Source organism: Ambystoma mexicanum, chromosome 7q (assembly GCF_040938575.1).
Source record: "Ambystoma mexicanum isolate Mex_15411 chromosome 7q, UKY_AmexF1_1, whole genome shotgun sequence".
NCBI classification, from domain to species: Eukaryota; Metazoa; Chordata; class Amphibia; order Caudata; family Ambystomatidae; genus Ambystoma; species Ambystoma mexicanum.
The window spans coordinates 175,807,986-175,823,284 of record NC_090941.1 but is presented as its reverse complement, the minus strand read 5'-3'; the positions used below and the strand labels follow the sequence as shown (position 1 = coordinate 175,823,284).

General features: G+C 47.8%; 1 protein-coding gene across 1 annotated transcript in view; it reads left to right on the top strand.

The window, feature by feature from the left end:
• The window catches only part of IPO5 (importin 5), a 1,138,249-nt gene that overhangs the window by 773,449 nt on the left and 349,501 nt on the right, over positions 1-15,299 (top strand). Inside the window, exon 17 of the mRNA XM_069640466.1 lies at positions 10-131. Coding sequence (XP_069496567.1) covers positions 10-131 — 122 coding nt within the window. The remainder of the gene's footprint in view (positions 1-9; positions 132-15,299) is intronic.

Here is a 15,299-nt window from a genome sequence, read left to right as displayed (position 1 = left end):
CTTGAACAGCTCAAGATATGGAGAGTATGAGTGATGATGATGGCTGGGAATTTGTCAATCTTGGTGATCAGCAAAGTTTTGGCATCAAGACCGCAGGCCTTGAAGAAAAAGCAACTGCGTGCCAAATGTTGGTAGGTATTTAAAGGTTTACATTTAACTTTCTGGGAATTGAAACTTAGAAGTTATGAGAGTTGTGGCATTTTGTTAAGTTGGCCACTAATTTTGGAACGATTGGTTTCATATAAGGTTGTATTTTGCATTTTTTTATTCCGGCATAGGTCTGCATTATTCCAACATCCTTCAGGTTATTCACTTTTCATGGTAGCATAAAGAAACCAGACTTTACAGAGCAAACGGCTTTGGCTTTAATAAGAATCGTTTTAGTTTGCTCTACTCCTACACCGTCGCATGTAGAGGGACCCAGGCAGTGTGCTGCTTGGTGGTGGCAGTTGATTGATAAAACCATGCTGCATACCACTACCCGAACGTATGAATTGGCTGCTTAGCTTGACAAAAGGCAGCGCGAACAGTATTTGCTTTTTTGTAAATATTTGGGGGTCCCCCGGCCCCCTTTTGCTATAACTATTATCCACACCCAATACCCCTTATATCCCATGAACCTGCCTCGGCCCCCCCCCCCCCCCCCCTCCATATTTTTCAATTAGTTTTTTTTTCTAGGCCAAAGAGTTCAGGCAAAAACACCTTAAAATACATGGCGATGTAATGTTGTACCCTTTAGAGTACCCCAAATGTGGTAGTATTAATTTGATGCCTTTTTCTTTCATAAAGACCGGTTACTTTGCTTGGTTGCCTTTCATGCATTGTTTTTCCCGCCCGTACTGACGTCCCCCCCTGTCCATACTTGAAGGGGTGAGGGAAGTTAGCATTCGATGGAATGCAGACTGTACGATAGTCTTTTGCCAAGCAGCATCAATAGAATTTTTCTTTCCTCCAGTGTTGCGCTAATTCATACAAGTCATCCTGAGGACAGATTCTAAGAGGCAATACTGTTCTGATGAACCAGGACAAATGCTGTCTAACCAGCTCTATCTGGATAGTGTGACTAAACAGCAAGGCCTCGACGAGGTTGTGATGGTGCTGAAAGATTCAGTTAAGCACACAGCACACTCCTAATACAAGTTATGTATAAAATCAGCCTTAAACTCTTGGCAATGAGAAACCACAAGTAACCCTTAGAAATGGCTATTTCTTTTAATTCCTTTTTTATTGTGATCATGGTTGCTCTAAGTCGACCTCACACAAAACTTTAAAAGAAAAACATACATTTATACTTCGACCCAAATAATGTCATTACACATTACAATAGTTCATCAGAACAATCCATAAAAGAATAAATGAAGTCCACTGTCATAATTGGCAATATAACCAAATTAAAAAGAATAAGCAGGTACGCTGCATCAACCCAATGGAGGACATAAGTAAATGCCAATTACTGCAATACGTTTACAATTTCAGGTTTATCAGAAAGCTCTATTCTAGAATGTTATGACTGCTAGTGTAGCTTTGCTTTCCTTCAGCGCTGGATAGACAGTCAAAAAATGCTGTAGCATCTCACTTTGTAGTTATAAGCTACATTTTCCAAGAGGTTGAAGGTGCCTGGCAGTGCAGAACCACATGTTCTATTCTGAAGCACACGGCGATCACCACAGTGTGCAGCCCACCTCTATTTCGAGATCATTTTTTTTTATATGATTTCTCCTATAGGCAACAGCTTCTGCCTGTATCTTAAGAATTGTAGAGCCCAATATGCATTTGGGAATCAATCCAGGTATTTTGGGATGTTCCCCAGTGGCTTATCCAAAAAAGATAGGGTGTAGTAATTTTAAATTGCCTTGTACTTGCTATTGTAGCTATTCAGTCTCCCCTTAAGACCTTTTTCACCACATTGGGATAAACCTTCACTGATGCTTCCAACCTAGATGGTATTCCATTAGCTCTCTCCCTGAAGTTACTCCAGGCCCGATGCTTGGACTGTAGGGCTTCCTTCAGAGGAAGCAAGATGTTTCTATGTAATCACAGAATCCTCCAGTCCATCGCAACGCTCAGTGCTGAGACCCAGCTCGAATCATAAGGAGGGCAGGCGTATACAATCCGGTAGCCCACCACCCTCTTGCAAATTCTGGCCTCAACCCTCTCCTACTGCGGGGAACTTAGTGCGTGGCTGTTCTCTGTTCCATATCAGATAGCCAGCACCACCTTCACCCTATAGCACACCAACAAAGGACGCATAGAGAATATGCTGTACCTAGATCTAATTTTTCTCATCTGAGCTCCGGCCTGAGTGGCCTTGGCAAGCATATGAGAGGGGAAACATCTTTGTCAGTTACATCCAGCTTGAATCCCAAGTAGGTGATGGAGGCTGATGGTCTTATTGACTGAGTGTCCATATGTCCACTAAGTGTGCTTGTATTTTTTTTTTTTTTATCGTGAACCTAATTATAGTTTTCTTGTCATTAATTACCAACTCGTTTCCCACAGCATATACTTTAATGGCATCCAGCAATCTTTGGAGCTCCCGCTTGGTCTCAGCCATCAGAATTACGTCATCAGCGTACACTAATAGAGGTATGCTTAATGATAGCAGCCTTGGGGTTGCGAAGGAGGACTTAATCAATGTGTTCATGTCGGCTATATAGAAGTTGAATAAACAGGAGGCCCAACCGCAGCCCTGCCGAAGTACCCTCTGAGCAGCGAAGGCCTCTGACAATGCTCCCTGTCCCTTCAGCCTCACAAACAGCAGATTATGATCTATACACATTCACCTTGGTATGCTCCAAGAGATTTAACAATTCCCAAATACCGTTGGAGAGCTTTAAAAATACTAGAAGTGTAGTAAGGCAAGTGAATAAAGAAATGGAACCAGATAAGTAATCAACAAGTTGAAAACGAATGGGCTGAAAATGGCAAACACCAGACAAATCCTTACAATTAACGTACTATCCTTAAGTCCATTCTTGACTAGAAAAACAGTGGCCTGGTGCCCTTAGTTACAGGTCCAAATGAGTCATTTCAGCATGGTAGGAGTCTCTTTAGGAGGTTGAACCAGCTTGATCCAACACGTAGAGATTGTCTCAAAGCTCAATACAAATAAGAGGAAAGTCTTTAATTAGATGCTCTCCACGTCCAACCAACTCTGAAATCGCCAACTGCTGGACCACCACTCGCTACCTCGGAAGACTACCGGGATGCAATGCAGGCGGACAACTAGGATGGCTACTTGAAGAAAATGGTGCAGGTAGATGCTTATGACAGAAACTAAAACTGGTCCTGCACGGCCCTTTGTGGTGTGCAACTTAAGTTAAATGATCTGCAAAGTCCAAAGGTGTAACTCGTAAGAAGAGCCGGTGCAGCAAAGTAGCCCAGGATGACTTCTCGCTAGCCCACAGGAGGATTTCAGGAAAAATGGATGGATCTATAACCAAAGGTCAGGACTGGTTGTACTCTCCCGTCCCCTTTCCTCCATACTGTACTGTACGGGGCGTTCCTTCGAAGGGACATGAGACGGAACCTTTTTCACCAGGAAAAAACCTTCTTCCCCTTTAAATTTAGAGGCACGCGGGTGTGCGGCCCAGGGAGCATGCGCTGCCCTGACTCCACCCTCTGGCGCGACACCCCAGTCCCGTATCGATGGGAACGGGCCGAATACACCAGCGCTCCTGGGTTTGGCTTCGGCCATGTAATTCCACATGCGGATACTTCTTTTGTCTTTTCTATCATTAAGGTACTCGGTCCTCTGGCGTTGTGCTCCTCCCAGCACATGTCGACATCCTGCAACTGGCTCTGCCCAACTTCAGACGCCCACGCCCTCTGCCTACGTTGCCTTGGCCCAGACCATGGTTAGCAATCATGTTCGGCGTGTGACTCGCTGTCCTCAAAGGCGCTGAATAACAGACTAGCCAGCTGGAGGGAGCTCTTCCAGAGGTCGCCTCTAGAGGATCTCAAGAACTTTGTGAAGCATCGAACCAGGCCCAAGGTGGGGCCTATGTTCTCCATCGCACCCCGCAAGGGAGACTCCTTTGCAGGGACTCTCCCGCGCGGGAGGGACCGGTCAGGTCCTTCTACCAGCACGTGCACCGAGGCTGCTTCAGCTACCGACCTTCGGGTCGAGGGATCCTCCCGGGCACAGTGTTGAGGGACTGGAAGGTTCTTTTACCGGTTTACACCCAAGGGGCTATGCCCTAATACCAGCAATACTTCCGAGGGGGCGCCTAAACGCAGCTGTATTGACCCTCGGGTTGAGGGTGTCGCACCTACCGGGCCTAGGCCCAAGGAGCAGGGTAGGCCTTGTGATCCACACGCAAGAGTCTTGGACGATGCCGGGCCTAGCGGGCTGAGCACCACGTCGCAGGCACGTAGCAGGCAGCTCGTTAAAATGGCCGCTGTGCCAGAAAGAGGCACCTGTTGACGCCATTCCAGGAATTCGGCGAAGAACAAGTGTCTAGGTGGGATTGGCCTCAACCAGTTACGTGGCCTACAGTATACCCCTCAGTTGCGCAGGGAGGCTTTCCTTGGCGTCCATATGAACAGGGTGTGCAGCAGCTCCCTGCTACCCTCGGCACCCCCTGCCACCTCTTAGGCCAGTGAGAAGGTGCGCTTCGAGAAGTTCCTCGGCCTCATGAAGTCACCTCAGATGGGGGTTATCAGAGACCCCATCAGGGAAGTCATTCCCTCCATGCTAGCGGCACCAGATTCCTCAATCGGGCCCCCAGGCCCCGGTGCAGCCAACTCCGCCTCCTCAGCCTTTGGCTGCGGTCCCTGTATCCCAGCCTCTGGTGCCATCTACTCCTCCACCTCCACAGGATCCTCCAGATCTGCAGGATGAGGAGGAGGATCCAAACATGACATCCTCAGCCAGGGCCTTCCACGAACCTCTTGCTGGGCTGGCGGAGTACCTGGGCCTGCCCCAACCCTTTGGTTGATAAGTCGGCAGAGGGGTTCTCGCTGAAGTCCTCCCACAACACCCCTCTGCCAAATCGGGGATTCCTATGCAGACCGATGGTCTCCCTGGCCAGGAAGGGCTGGCTCAAACCCCACTCGGCCCAGCCGGACAATCGACGCCTGGATGCCAAGTACAGACAGGTGGAGGGGAATACACTCTTGCTTTTGGCCCATCCTCAGGCACTCTTCTGTGATCGCTGTGACATCACTATACTCCAAGCCTCAGTCATCCTCAGCCTCTTCCTCTGCGGCTCTGCTAGGCAAGGAGAAGATGATCTTGGAGGCATGTGGCAAGAAATTCTATTCCAACGCCTCTTTACATCTGTCAGGCCAATGCCAGTGCCATGCTGACTGCGGCCAACCAGAGATTATGGTGGGAAATTGCAGACTTCCTTCCAGAACTCCCCTCCTACAGCCATTCACACGTTAAGGCAGGGCTGGTGGAAGCCAAGCTGGTGGCGCATGACTCATGGAATCCAGTGCTATATGTATTGCCACCTACACCAGAAATTTGAGACTCGGCACAAGACGTTGTCGTGCAACCATTAATCAGTCTCCCAGTATAGCCAGCAAAGCCACACCACCCACTCAGCCCACCTCCATCTCCGCCCGCAAACTGAGGCTAGGCTCGAGACTCCACCTGACTCCTACTCCTCTTCATGCTAGCGGCGTTCTAAGCCCATATCCAATTTCTATCGAACCAAACTACCTGCACTCAATGTAGTCAACCATGCACCTCACACGCTAGAAACCAGAGACTAGCATCTAGGCTCCCCTTGGGGACACGCCACCAGGGCCATTATCCCAACATCAAACTCCCACGACCACACTCCTGCACACAACCCAACCTCAGCACCGGTTGCGCACTTAAATCCATCACCGCTTCTGACTACATGCCATATCAGGGCAAATAACAAGAAGCTCATTGGAGCCCTGATCAATGCCCATTCTTTCGGCACATGCCCTTGATATTGCAGATATGATTACTTCTGGAAACCTAAACTTCCCGGCCATCACTGAAACTTGGTTGCATAGTGCATCCGGACCTTCACTCTCCCTAGCTGTTCCAGACAACTACTCCATTAGACAAGATAGGGACACTAATCAAACTAAGGGTGAGGAATAGCCGTCATCTTCAAAAGTTCACTTGAACTTAGGATGATCACTAACGTCCAGATACCATCTGCTGAACTTCTATCCATCGTTACCCCTCTTCCCCAACCAAACTATTACAGTGCATCTCTTATATAGGCCCCCGGCCCCATTACTACATTTATCAACGATATGTCGTCCATTCTTGCCTCTAGTACCAAGCCCAACTCGCAAATCCTCCTACTTGGTGACTTTAACTTAGGATACCAAGATGCAAATGATCCCAAAGCCTCAGACCTCCTATACATTCTAACTGACTATGGCCTCACCCAACACATCAAGGAGCCTACTCATATCAATGGCTGCACTCTTGATTGGGTTGACCTGAACTGCAAGCTTAAACTGATCTCTGTGATTCCATGCCTCTGGTCAGACCACTATAAAATAAGCTTTGCAATTAATGCCAGTCCTCAAACTTGCAAACCCAATCTTGCCCCTTCCATCCAAACACGTAATAAGGATATTTCGACTGAGAAACTTCTTCCCATCATTCTTCCTCTACTAAATACCTCTGACCACCTGCTCAGACCCTACAGTTTTAGTAGATATTTATAACCATGCTATGCTCAAAGCCCTCGATGTTATCACACTGCTAAAATTGCATAAACAAAAACCTTGTTCTCATTTGAATTCATGGTTCACCCCCCATCTTGGAGACTTGCGTAAAGAAAAAAAAGGCAGTCCATCTGGAAAAATATACCTTCCCTTGTTAACAAAAACAACCTAACTGGCCTCCTCCACTTATAAAGATACTATTTTTGTAGCCAAAAAAGATGTCTACAACAAATGTATCATATAGGCCAATCAAACACGAAGGAACTTTTTAAGATCCTCAAGGAACTAGTCCCCTGTCGCCCCCCCTGGTGGCTTTCTCCCCTAACGCTGCCTAGTGTACTAATATTCAAAAGGCTCTTTTTGATGTGCTCTGGAAGCACGCTGCATATTCTTGGATAAGGTCTTTTTTATTTATCTGTGCCCCTCCATATTTCAATGCAACACAAAACGGGTGCCTACTACCACTCGTTCTCCACCGTCTGCAGCACCCTGAATGTATGCCCGCCATTGAAGTCCACGAGGAGCTCAGCCAGTTGAAAATGGCCACCTGCAACTTCGTTTAGGAGTTCAAACTCGAAGATACATTGCGAGTCCTGGTCTTTATTCCGATTGGCCTGCAGCCTGTACTTCTGGCCAATGGTGAGCCAGCAGGCTTCCGGCTCCTGACTGGCTAACGACAGGAGGAAGAGCCGAGAGCCTGGACCTCTGCAACACTGACTGTAAGACTCTTCAATCTACCTTCTAATTGCTGACTAAGACTTTAACTATGCTGCAGCCAGATATGCTCAGCGCTAGTGCTGAAAACACAGTAGCCAATTCACTTATATGTACGCCCCCACCTGCTAACTCGCTTTCATAACTAACCTGTACTGCATTGCGTATACAATCTTATCGCCTGTATACTTTGCTTCAAGGTGAACCCCTCTGGTCAACTGTACTTGGTGCATTTAATTGCACATGCCACTTTTAGCCTTACCTGTGAATTCTCCATTTAGGTGACCCCCCCCCCGGTCAACTGTATTTGGTGCATTTAGTTGCACATGCCACTTTGGCCTTACCTGTGAATTCTGCAATTAGGTGAACCCCTCTGGTCTACGACACCCGCCTGCACATGTCACTTGAAAACCCTCATGCATTTCCACAACCTAAATGAACCAAAATGTACCAATTGCTACTCTCCAGTTACCAGTGTACTAGGTATTTGTGTTAAAGTCAAATCTAGATGACAGTTTGCTTGAATACCCCTACTGCATCTCCACAAGATAAACCTATCAAATATTAGTCCACTGTACCTTTCAGACACGAATGATTCAGGCATATCACTGAAGCATCTACTTAATAGACGCCAGCTCACAGTACATTTCTGGAATAGCTAAGAAATGTTCCCCACGCAAGTCACCTTAACACTAATACTATTCACCGCTATAGCTAGTACTATGGCCGTCACTCCCAAAACCAGCCCTCCTAAGGACAAAAACCTGAGACTTGGGTCCAGACTACCTAGCATCTATGAACCTGTAGGAAACCACCAGAATAACGCCAAAAGACGTACTACTACCCAACCTAAAAACCTGCACCGCTCACCCAAACAATCCAATTATACCAATGATCAAACTCCTACCGTAACTTGCACAACTTTGGACACCTGATCACTCAAAACCTGTCAAACTAGCAAACCTAATAGTTCTCTAACACTTCTAGGATCTAATCAATGCGCGCTCAATGGTGGCCCATGCCACTGAAATTGCGGACATCCTAAATAAGGACAACCTGGATCTATTGGCCATGGCTTCATGAGGCGGCAGGTCCAACACTGATGCTAGCAGTGCCCGATAACTATCAAACTCTCAGAGCAGACAGGCCTAATGCCAGAGGCGGTTGACTAGCCATCATTTGCAAATCTACCCTTCCCGTCAGACCTGCCACATCAGTCTCCTACCCATCTTGTGAAGTATAGTCAAAATGCCCCTCTAACAACCGCACACGCTCAATCCATTTAATATACAGACCCCCAGGGCCCCTATGCACCTTTGAAGATGACTTAACTAGCCTTATAGCCAATGACACTAAAGACCATTCCCAAACCCTACTACTGGGAGACTTTAACCTTGGCTTTAATGAAACCGACAATAAACATGCAGAGTCAGTTGCAGTCCTGCTCAAGGACCACGGCCTTGACCAAAAAGTCCTCTCCCCTACCCACATCAAGGGAAGGACCCTCGATTGGGTATCAGAACTGAACTGTAACATCAATATCACCGATATTGCTCCACAAACATGGACGGATCACTACCTAATAACCTTCTCCGCCACTCTAGATCTCCTTAGCCCCAAAATCAACAATATGGTTCCCCCTCTCCTGACCAGAAGTAAGAAGGACATGACTGTTGAATGAAAACATTATCCCTCTCCTCCTTCCAGCCATATCTGGCTTGGAAAGTAACAACCCAGACACCCTGGTAAATACTTTGAATAATGCTATGACCAAAGCATTAGATGCAGTTGCTCCAGCCAAACTATATAAAGCTAAACAGGCAGCCCACTTAAATGTCTGGTTCATGCCCCACCTCAAATCTCTAAGACTACAAAAAAGAAAGCTCCAATCTATCTGGCGCCACTCTCCCACTGAACACAACAAAAATAACAACCGAATTTGCCAAATTGTACAAAAAAGAAATTATCAAAACCAAGAAGAACACCTTTAATGACAGGATCGCAAAAGCGAACTCCAATACTAAAGAGCTCTTCACCATCCTCCGTGAGCTGGAATCCCCCATTGACCCAATAGACAACGCCCCTAAAAACAAAGCTTGGTGCACAAATATATAAAAAAAACACCCTTGCTAACAATTTCCCTGCTTCAATGTAAAATCGCAAAAAAAGGCCACAATTCCACCTCTGCACCAACAAATAGCCCAATCCCAGGAGAATAAGACCAATGCACCATTTAGATTAAATTCTATCTCCATAATTGACACAGAAAAAATAACTTCCCTCAAACTGTGGCGACCTCTGCCCTGCACAATTAATAAAGGACGCAGCTAGGGATGTAGCTCCCTTCATATCCAAGCTTATAAACTCTTCCTTTAAATCCAACACGGTACCCACCAACCTTAAAAAAATCATGGGTCCTCCCATTATTGGAGAAAAAAAAACTCTGGACCCCACCATCCCACCAACTACAGACCAATCACCACAGTGCCTTTCCTACTAAAAATCCTAGACAGAGCTGCCTACATACATATCCAGGATTTCCTGGAGGCTAACCACCTGCTTGGCTCACGGCAATCTGGTTTCCGCCCACTCCACGGCACGGAAACAGCTTTGTTAGACCTCAAGACACAAATTGAGGAACTTAAGGATAACAGGAAAGCAGCCTTGGTCCTCCTACTGGACTTGTTGGCTGCGTTTGACCTAGTGGACCATGCAGTCTTATGCAACCACCTTGAATCTGCCGCCAACTTCACCGGAGATGCTATAGCCTGGGTCCAATCCTTCTTAGCAAATCGAACCATGCGAGTCTTCTCCACTACCAACTCAGCTGACCCCATCAAAATAACCTGCGGTGTCCCACAAGGATCCTGTGTCTCCCCCACCATGCATAATATCTTCACCAAGCCTTTGTTTGACAAGTTGGACGGTTTGAGTGTAAATACAAACTACGCAGATGACACCCAGATCCTTATACCTCTTTCGGGCGACTACGAGACAGACTCAGCCTTTGTGAACAAGATATACACCATCATTCAGGCATGGATGGCCGCACACAGCCTCTGCCTGAATGAAGAAAAAACAGAACTACTAATCTTAGGCTCTGAAGTCAACAGCCAAAAACTATGCCCAAACTACACATCCTTCAGCATTGATATCAACACTATCAAGGTGATGTCTGAGGTAAAAACCCTTGGATTCTATCTGGACTCCTCCCTTACTCTCAAGAAGCAGGTCAACTCCCTCACCTCTTCCTACACCTGCAAACTCATCCGTGCAGCTAGACCTTACCTCTCTAGTGCCAGCTGCTTTAGTTTAGCCAATGCCCTTATGTCTAGGTTAGATTACTGTAATGCCCTGTACTCTGGAACCAGCAAATATATCACCGATAAACTTCAAAGACTACAGAACAATGCCTTAAGAGCAGCACTAAATATCCCGTACAGAGAGCACATCACTAACTCCAGGAAAGAGGTCAACTGGGTAACAAACGGAAAGAATCTTACTTAAAACAGCATCCCTCACATCTAAATGTCTAAACAACCTAGCCGCCACCCCCCGTATCTTATGGAAAAAATTAACAGGAACATTTCCTCACGACCCACGAGATCGGCTAACACCTACAAACTAGAGATTCCAAGGTTTAAACGCTCCACCGCGGGAGGATCCAACTTTCCGGTCAAAGTTGCTCACTGCTGGAACAAACTACCACTTGAACTCAGAACGGAACAACCATACCCGAAGTTCAGGCACAAGATGATCAATTGGTTGTGTGCCAATGACACAACTCTTACTCAGCCTCCTACCTAGCCACGACCTACCCTTTGCCTAGACACCCCAAGACATGCCTTGCTTCTGGGTATATGCTTGTATATATCTGCTTTTTGCCGCTGTTTTATATGCATATGATTGTTTCTGATGTTTGTTAATCTGCTTAGAATCACATGCTGTGCATAGGTCCGACATCCAGTGGTCACTGCGGAGTATTGCATTTTGTTTTTCGTAGTCGAAAAGGGGACGTCGACAAGGCGTGTCTGTAACACTATCCCTATAGTGACGTGCGTTGTACCCACAATCCCTCACGCGTCGAGGTCCCTCAGATTGTTTTTTTCCGCCCAGTTTCTGGTCGCCTTTCGCGGAGCTCCTAGAGAGACATTGCTATACTTACCACGGACCTCGGTCCTTTTGTCATAACTTAATATACTGGTAACGATCCCTCCCCCTCGACGTTAGCTGTGAAGCTGTTTCTCCGCCGAACTATTTTCGACGGAGAGGAAGAGCGGAGGAGATCCTTCGGCGCTGCCGAACACGTGGCCTGGCCTCGACGGCCAACTTACAGTAGGGAGAGTGGGGGTTAGAACTTTGTCTCTTCTCTTTGAGAATGTCTTTCTTTCTCCCTTTTCTTTCCCTTGGGGTTGTTATCGCCAGCTATTATTGCCTCAGCTATGGAGAGGACACCATTTAAGTTTTGCCCACGCTGCAGGGGCAAATATACTTGGAAAGATAAGCACAAGCTCTGTAATCGTTGCTTACCCCTTGATCACATAGAGAACAGCTGCGCAGCCTGCAAGCTCTTAAAACCCAGGACTCTTAAAGAACGTAGGGTTAAGAGGTGGGCAGACTACGCGATGTCGAAGTCAGTTTCCTCACCCGCTGCCGCTGTTACTGAAAGTGACGAGGAGTGCGATAACTCGACGTCCGTTACGGAAGTCATGAACCCCCAGAAGGAGCGCTCACGCTCCTCGTCGTCCGTCCCCGGCCCCGACGGGCTCGGCTCACGCCCTGCTTATGGGGATGAACACCCCGGCGACAAGGACGCACACAAACCCCATAAGGCTAAACACACTACCCACGGCTCTTCTTCGTCGAGAACGAAGGATCCATCAGCGCCGAAGGGGACGCAGGGCACTCCGGCGTCTACCGCAGACCGTAAAGGTCACAAGCCCCACCCGCAAACGCAGCAGCGACCAGCGATTGGGCTTCCATCTAACACGGGCGCTACCCCAAAAACATCCGACGCAACGCTCCATAGAGCGACCGTCGAGGTACAACGCGCAACGCACACAACGTCGACACCAAAGCCCTCGACGGACAAAATCGTGGCCGAGAGCCTAGCGAGAATTGTCGCCGAAGACGAACGTACGCGGACGACGAAACAAACGTCGAATACCGCGTCGAAAAGACACAAAAGTAGCCAGGAACTGCCCCCTTCTCCAAAGGACGCTTCCGAACTACCTGAAGGCTTTTCAGAAGGAGACGGGACCCTCTCGTCGACGCTGTGGGAGCGTTCGAAACAATTCGAAGGCGAAAACACTAATTTTCCCCCTCTAGACTATTCAGGGGTACCCCATGAGACCCTTGAAAGACTCCATTCTTGCATGGAGAAAATGGAAAGGTTTCTAGGAAACCAAGACCCACCCACTCACAAAAGACAAAGAGAATGGCCACAGGATGACCCTAGAGTCAAGATTCCTAGGCTGGTTGACCTCACTGAGGAGGAGCAATACCTCCAAGAAGATGAGGAGTGTTTGGGTGGAGAAGAAGAGGTAGAACTTGAGGAAGAGGGCTTCGAAGAAGATCCTTACACCACTCCTACAGGGTTTGAAGAGGATACAGCTACCTCGCAGCCCTGGCATTCACCGTCAGTGCAGCCTTGGCAATCCCCATCAGTACATTCAGACCCTGATGCCTTTCTCCCTTCTCCTCTCAAGGATTCACACGGTAACTCCTCTCCCATAGATGACCAACCTTCCCTCAATGCACTATTGCGCAAGGCAGCAGCGCATTTTGAGATTGATACAGGGGAAACTCTTCCAGACATCGACTTTGTAGAAAAAGTCATCAAAGAAAAAGCCCCTGTTAGCCAATCTATTCCTCTCCTGGCTTCTATTAAAAGAAGAATTTCTCCTTCCCTTACTAACCCAGCTCTAGTAAGAGGGGTCAACCCTAGAATAGAAAAGCTCTTCAGCCCTTCATCCTCTGACCCTTTATACATCAGAGGACACTCTATTCCAGACTCCCTTGTGGTTACCAACACAAGAAAAAGAGCAGGGGTGCCACTATCCACTAGTGAAGCACCTCCAGACAAAGAAGGCAAAAAACTCTACGCACTGGGGAAGAGAATCACGACCTCCGCCGCCTTCTCCACTAGAATTGCTAATAACAACTCACTTTTAGCTAGCTACGCAGATGCACAGTGGAACAAGCTGCGCAGCGAAGCAGAGGAAGCACCTGAACCTCTGCGTTCTCGCCTGCTAGCTATAATATCAGAGGGCACACTGGTAAACCAGGGCATCGTTAAAAACTCCCTAGATGCAGCTGAGACGGCTGGCCGCTCCCTAGTTCAGGGAATACTTCTCAAGCGCCACGTTTGGCTACGCAATTCAGGTTTTAAGCCCGAAACCCAAGCCTCCCTCATAAATAAACCCATTGAACAGACGCATCTGTTTGGGAAAGCAGTAGATGAGGCCCTAGAACATGCTAAAAAAGAGTTTGATACCATCAAAACTCTTGATCAAATTTCTAGGCCCCCTAACAGGCGAGGCTATGGTAATAAACGCTCCTTTCGTGGCCAAAGACAGCAGCAGAACCAACAGCAACAATATTACTCTGGCTCCAACTGGCCCACCAACCAGGGTAACACCCAGTTTAGTCAAAGAGGCCAACGCCGTGGCAAAGGAAGAGGTCGTGGCTCCAGCCCCAGAGGTTCCACGCCCAATACCAGCAAATGACCCGAAAATTCGGGTCCCCTCCCATGCATCACCGGTCGGGGGCCGGCTAACATCGTTCCTTTCAGCATGGGAGGGAATCACGTCAGACCGTTGGGTATTATCCACCATAGCCCACGGATACTGCATCGAGTTCAACGGTTCCCCGAAGTACAAACCCCCACGGAACCGGCGCATGACACCGCAACACCTCTCCATTCTTCTTCAAGAAGTGGAAGAACTACTGAAGAAAGAAGCTATAGAGCCCGTCCCCCTATCACAGGTAACAGAAGGTATTTATTCAGTGTACTTCCTTGTACCCAAAAAGGACTTAACCATGCGCCCTGTATTAGATCTGCGCCCAGCGAACATATTTGTCAAACCCCAAAAGTTTCGTATGGTGACCTTACAGGAGGTAATCCCACTGTTATCACAAGGGGATTACATGACAACACTGGACATGAAAGATGCATACTTTCATATTTTAATGTTGCCATCGCACAGAAAATACCTCAGGTTCAAAATAGAGGACAAACACTACCAGTTCAGAGTACTACCCTTCGGGATAGCATCTGCACCAAGGGTATTCACGAAAGTACTGGCAGTGGCAGCGGCCCACCTGCGCAGATTATCCATCCCGGTATACCCTTACCTCGACGACTGGCTCATAACAGGGGATTCTTACGAAACATGCTTCTCCAATACCCAAAAGACCGTAGACCTTTTGTCCCAACTGGGCTTCTCCATCAACGAAAAGAAGTCCAGCTTAGACCCCAGCCAAACCAAACAATTCCTAGGGGCTCTAATTCGAACAAGGGACGGCCTCGTATTCCCCTCCAACGAGAGGGTCCAAAACATGCTGTTTCAAATTCCCCATTATGTAGCAGGCCGAGAGGTGACGGTACGCAAAGCAATGCGCTTGCTAGGGATGATGGCGTCATGTATTTATTTGGTACCTCACGCGCGCCTGCGCATGCGCCCAATGCAAGAGTGGCTCTACAGCCAGTGGTGTCAGGCCAGCGGACAATGGGACGATCTAGTGGTGGTCTCGCAGGCCTTGGTTCTCTCGCTACGGTGGTGGACAAAAGAAAACCTGTTATTAGGGAAAACTTTTGCCACACCCGCAGTGGAAGCCACTCTAACCACAGACGCATCCCTTACAGGATGGGGGGCTCACCTATCCCATCAAACGGCACACGGAGTGTGGACTCCGAG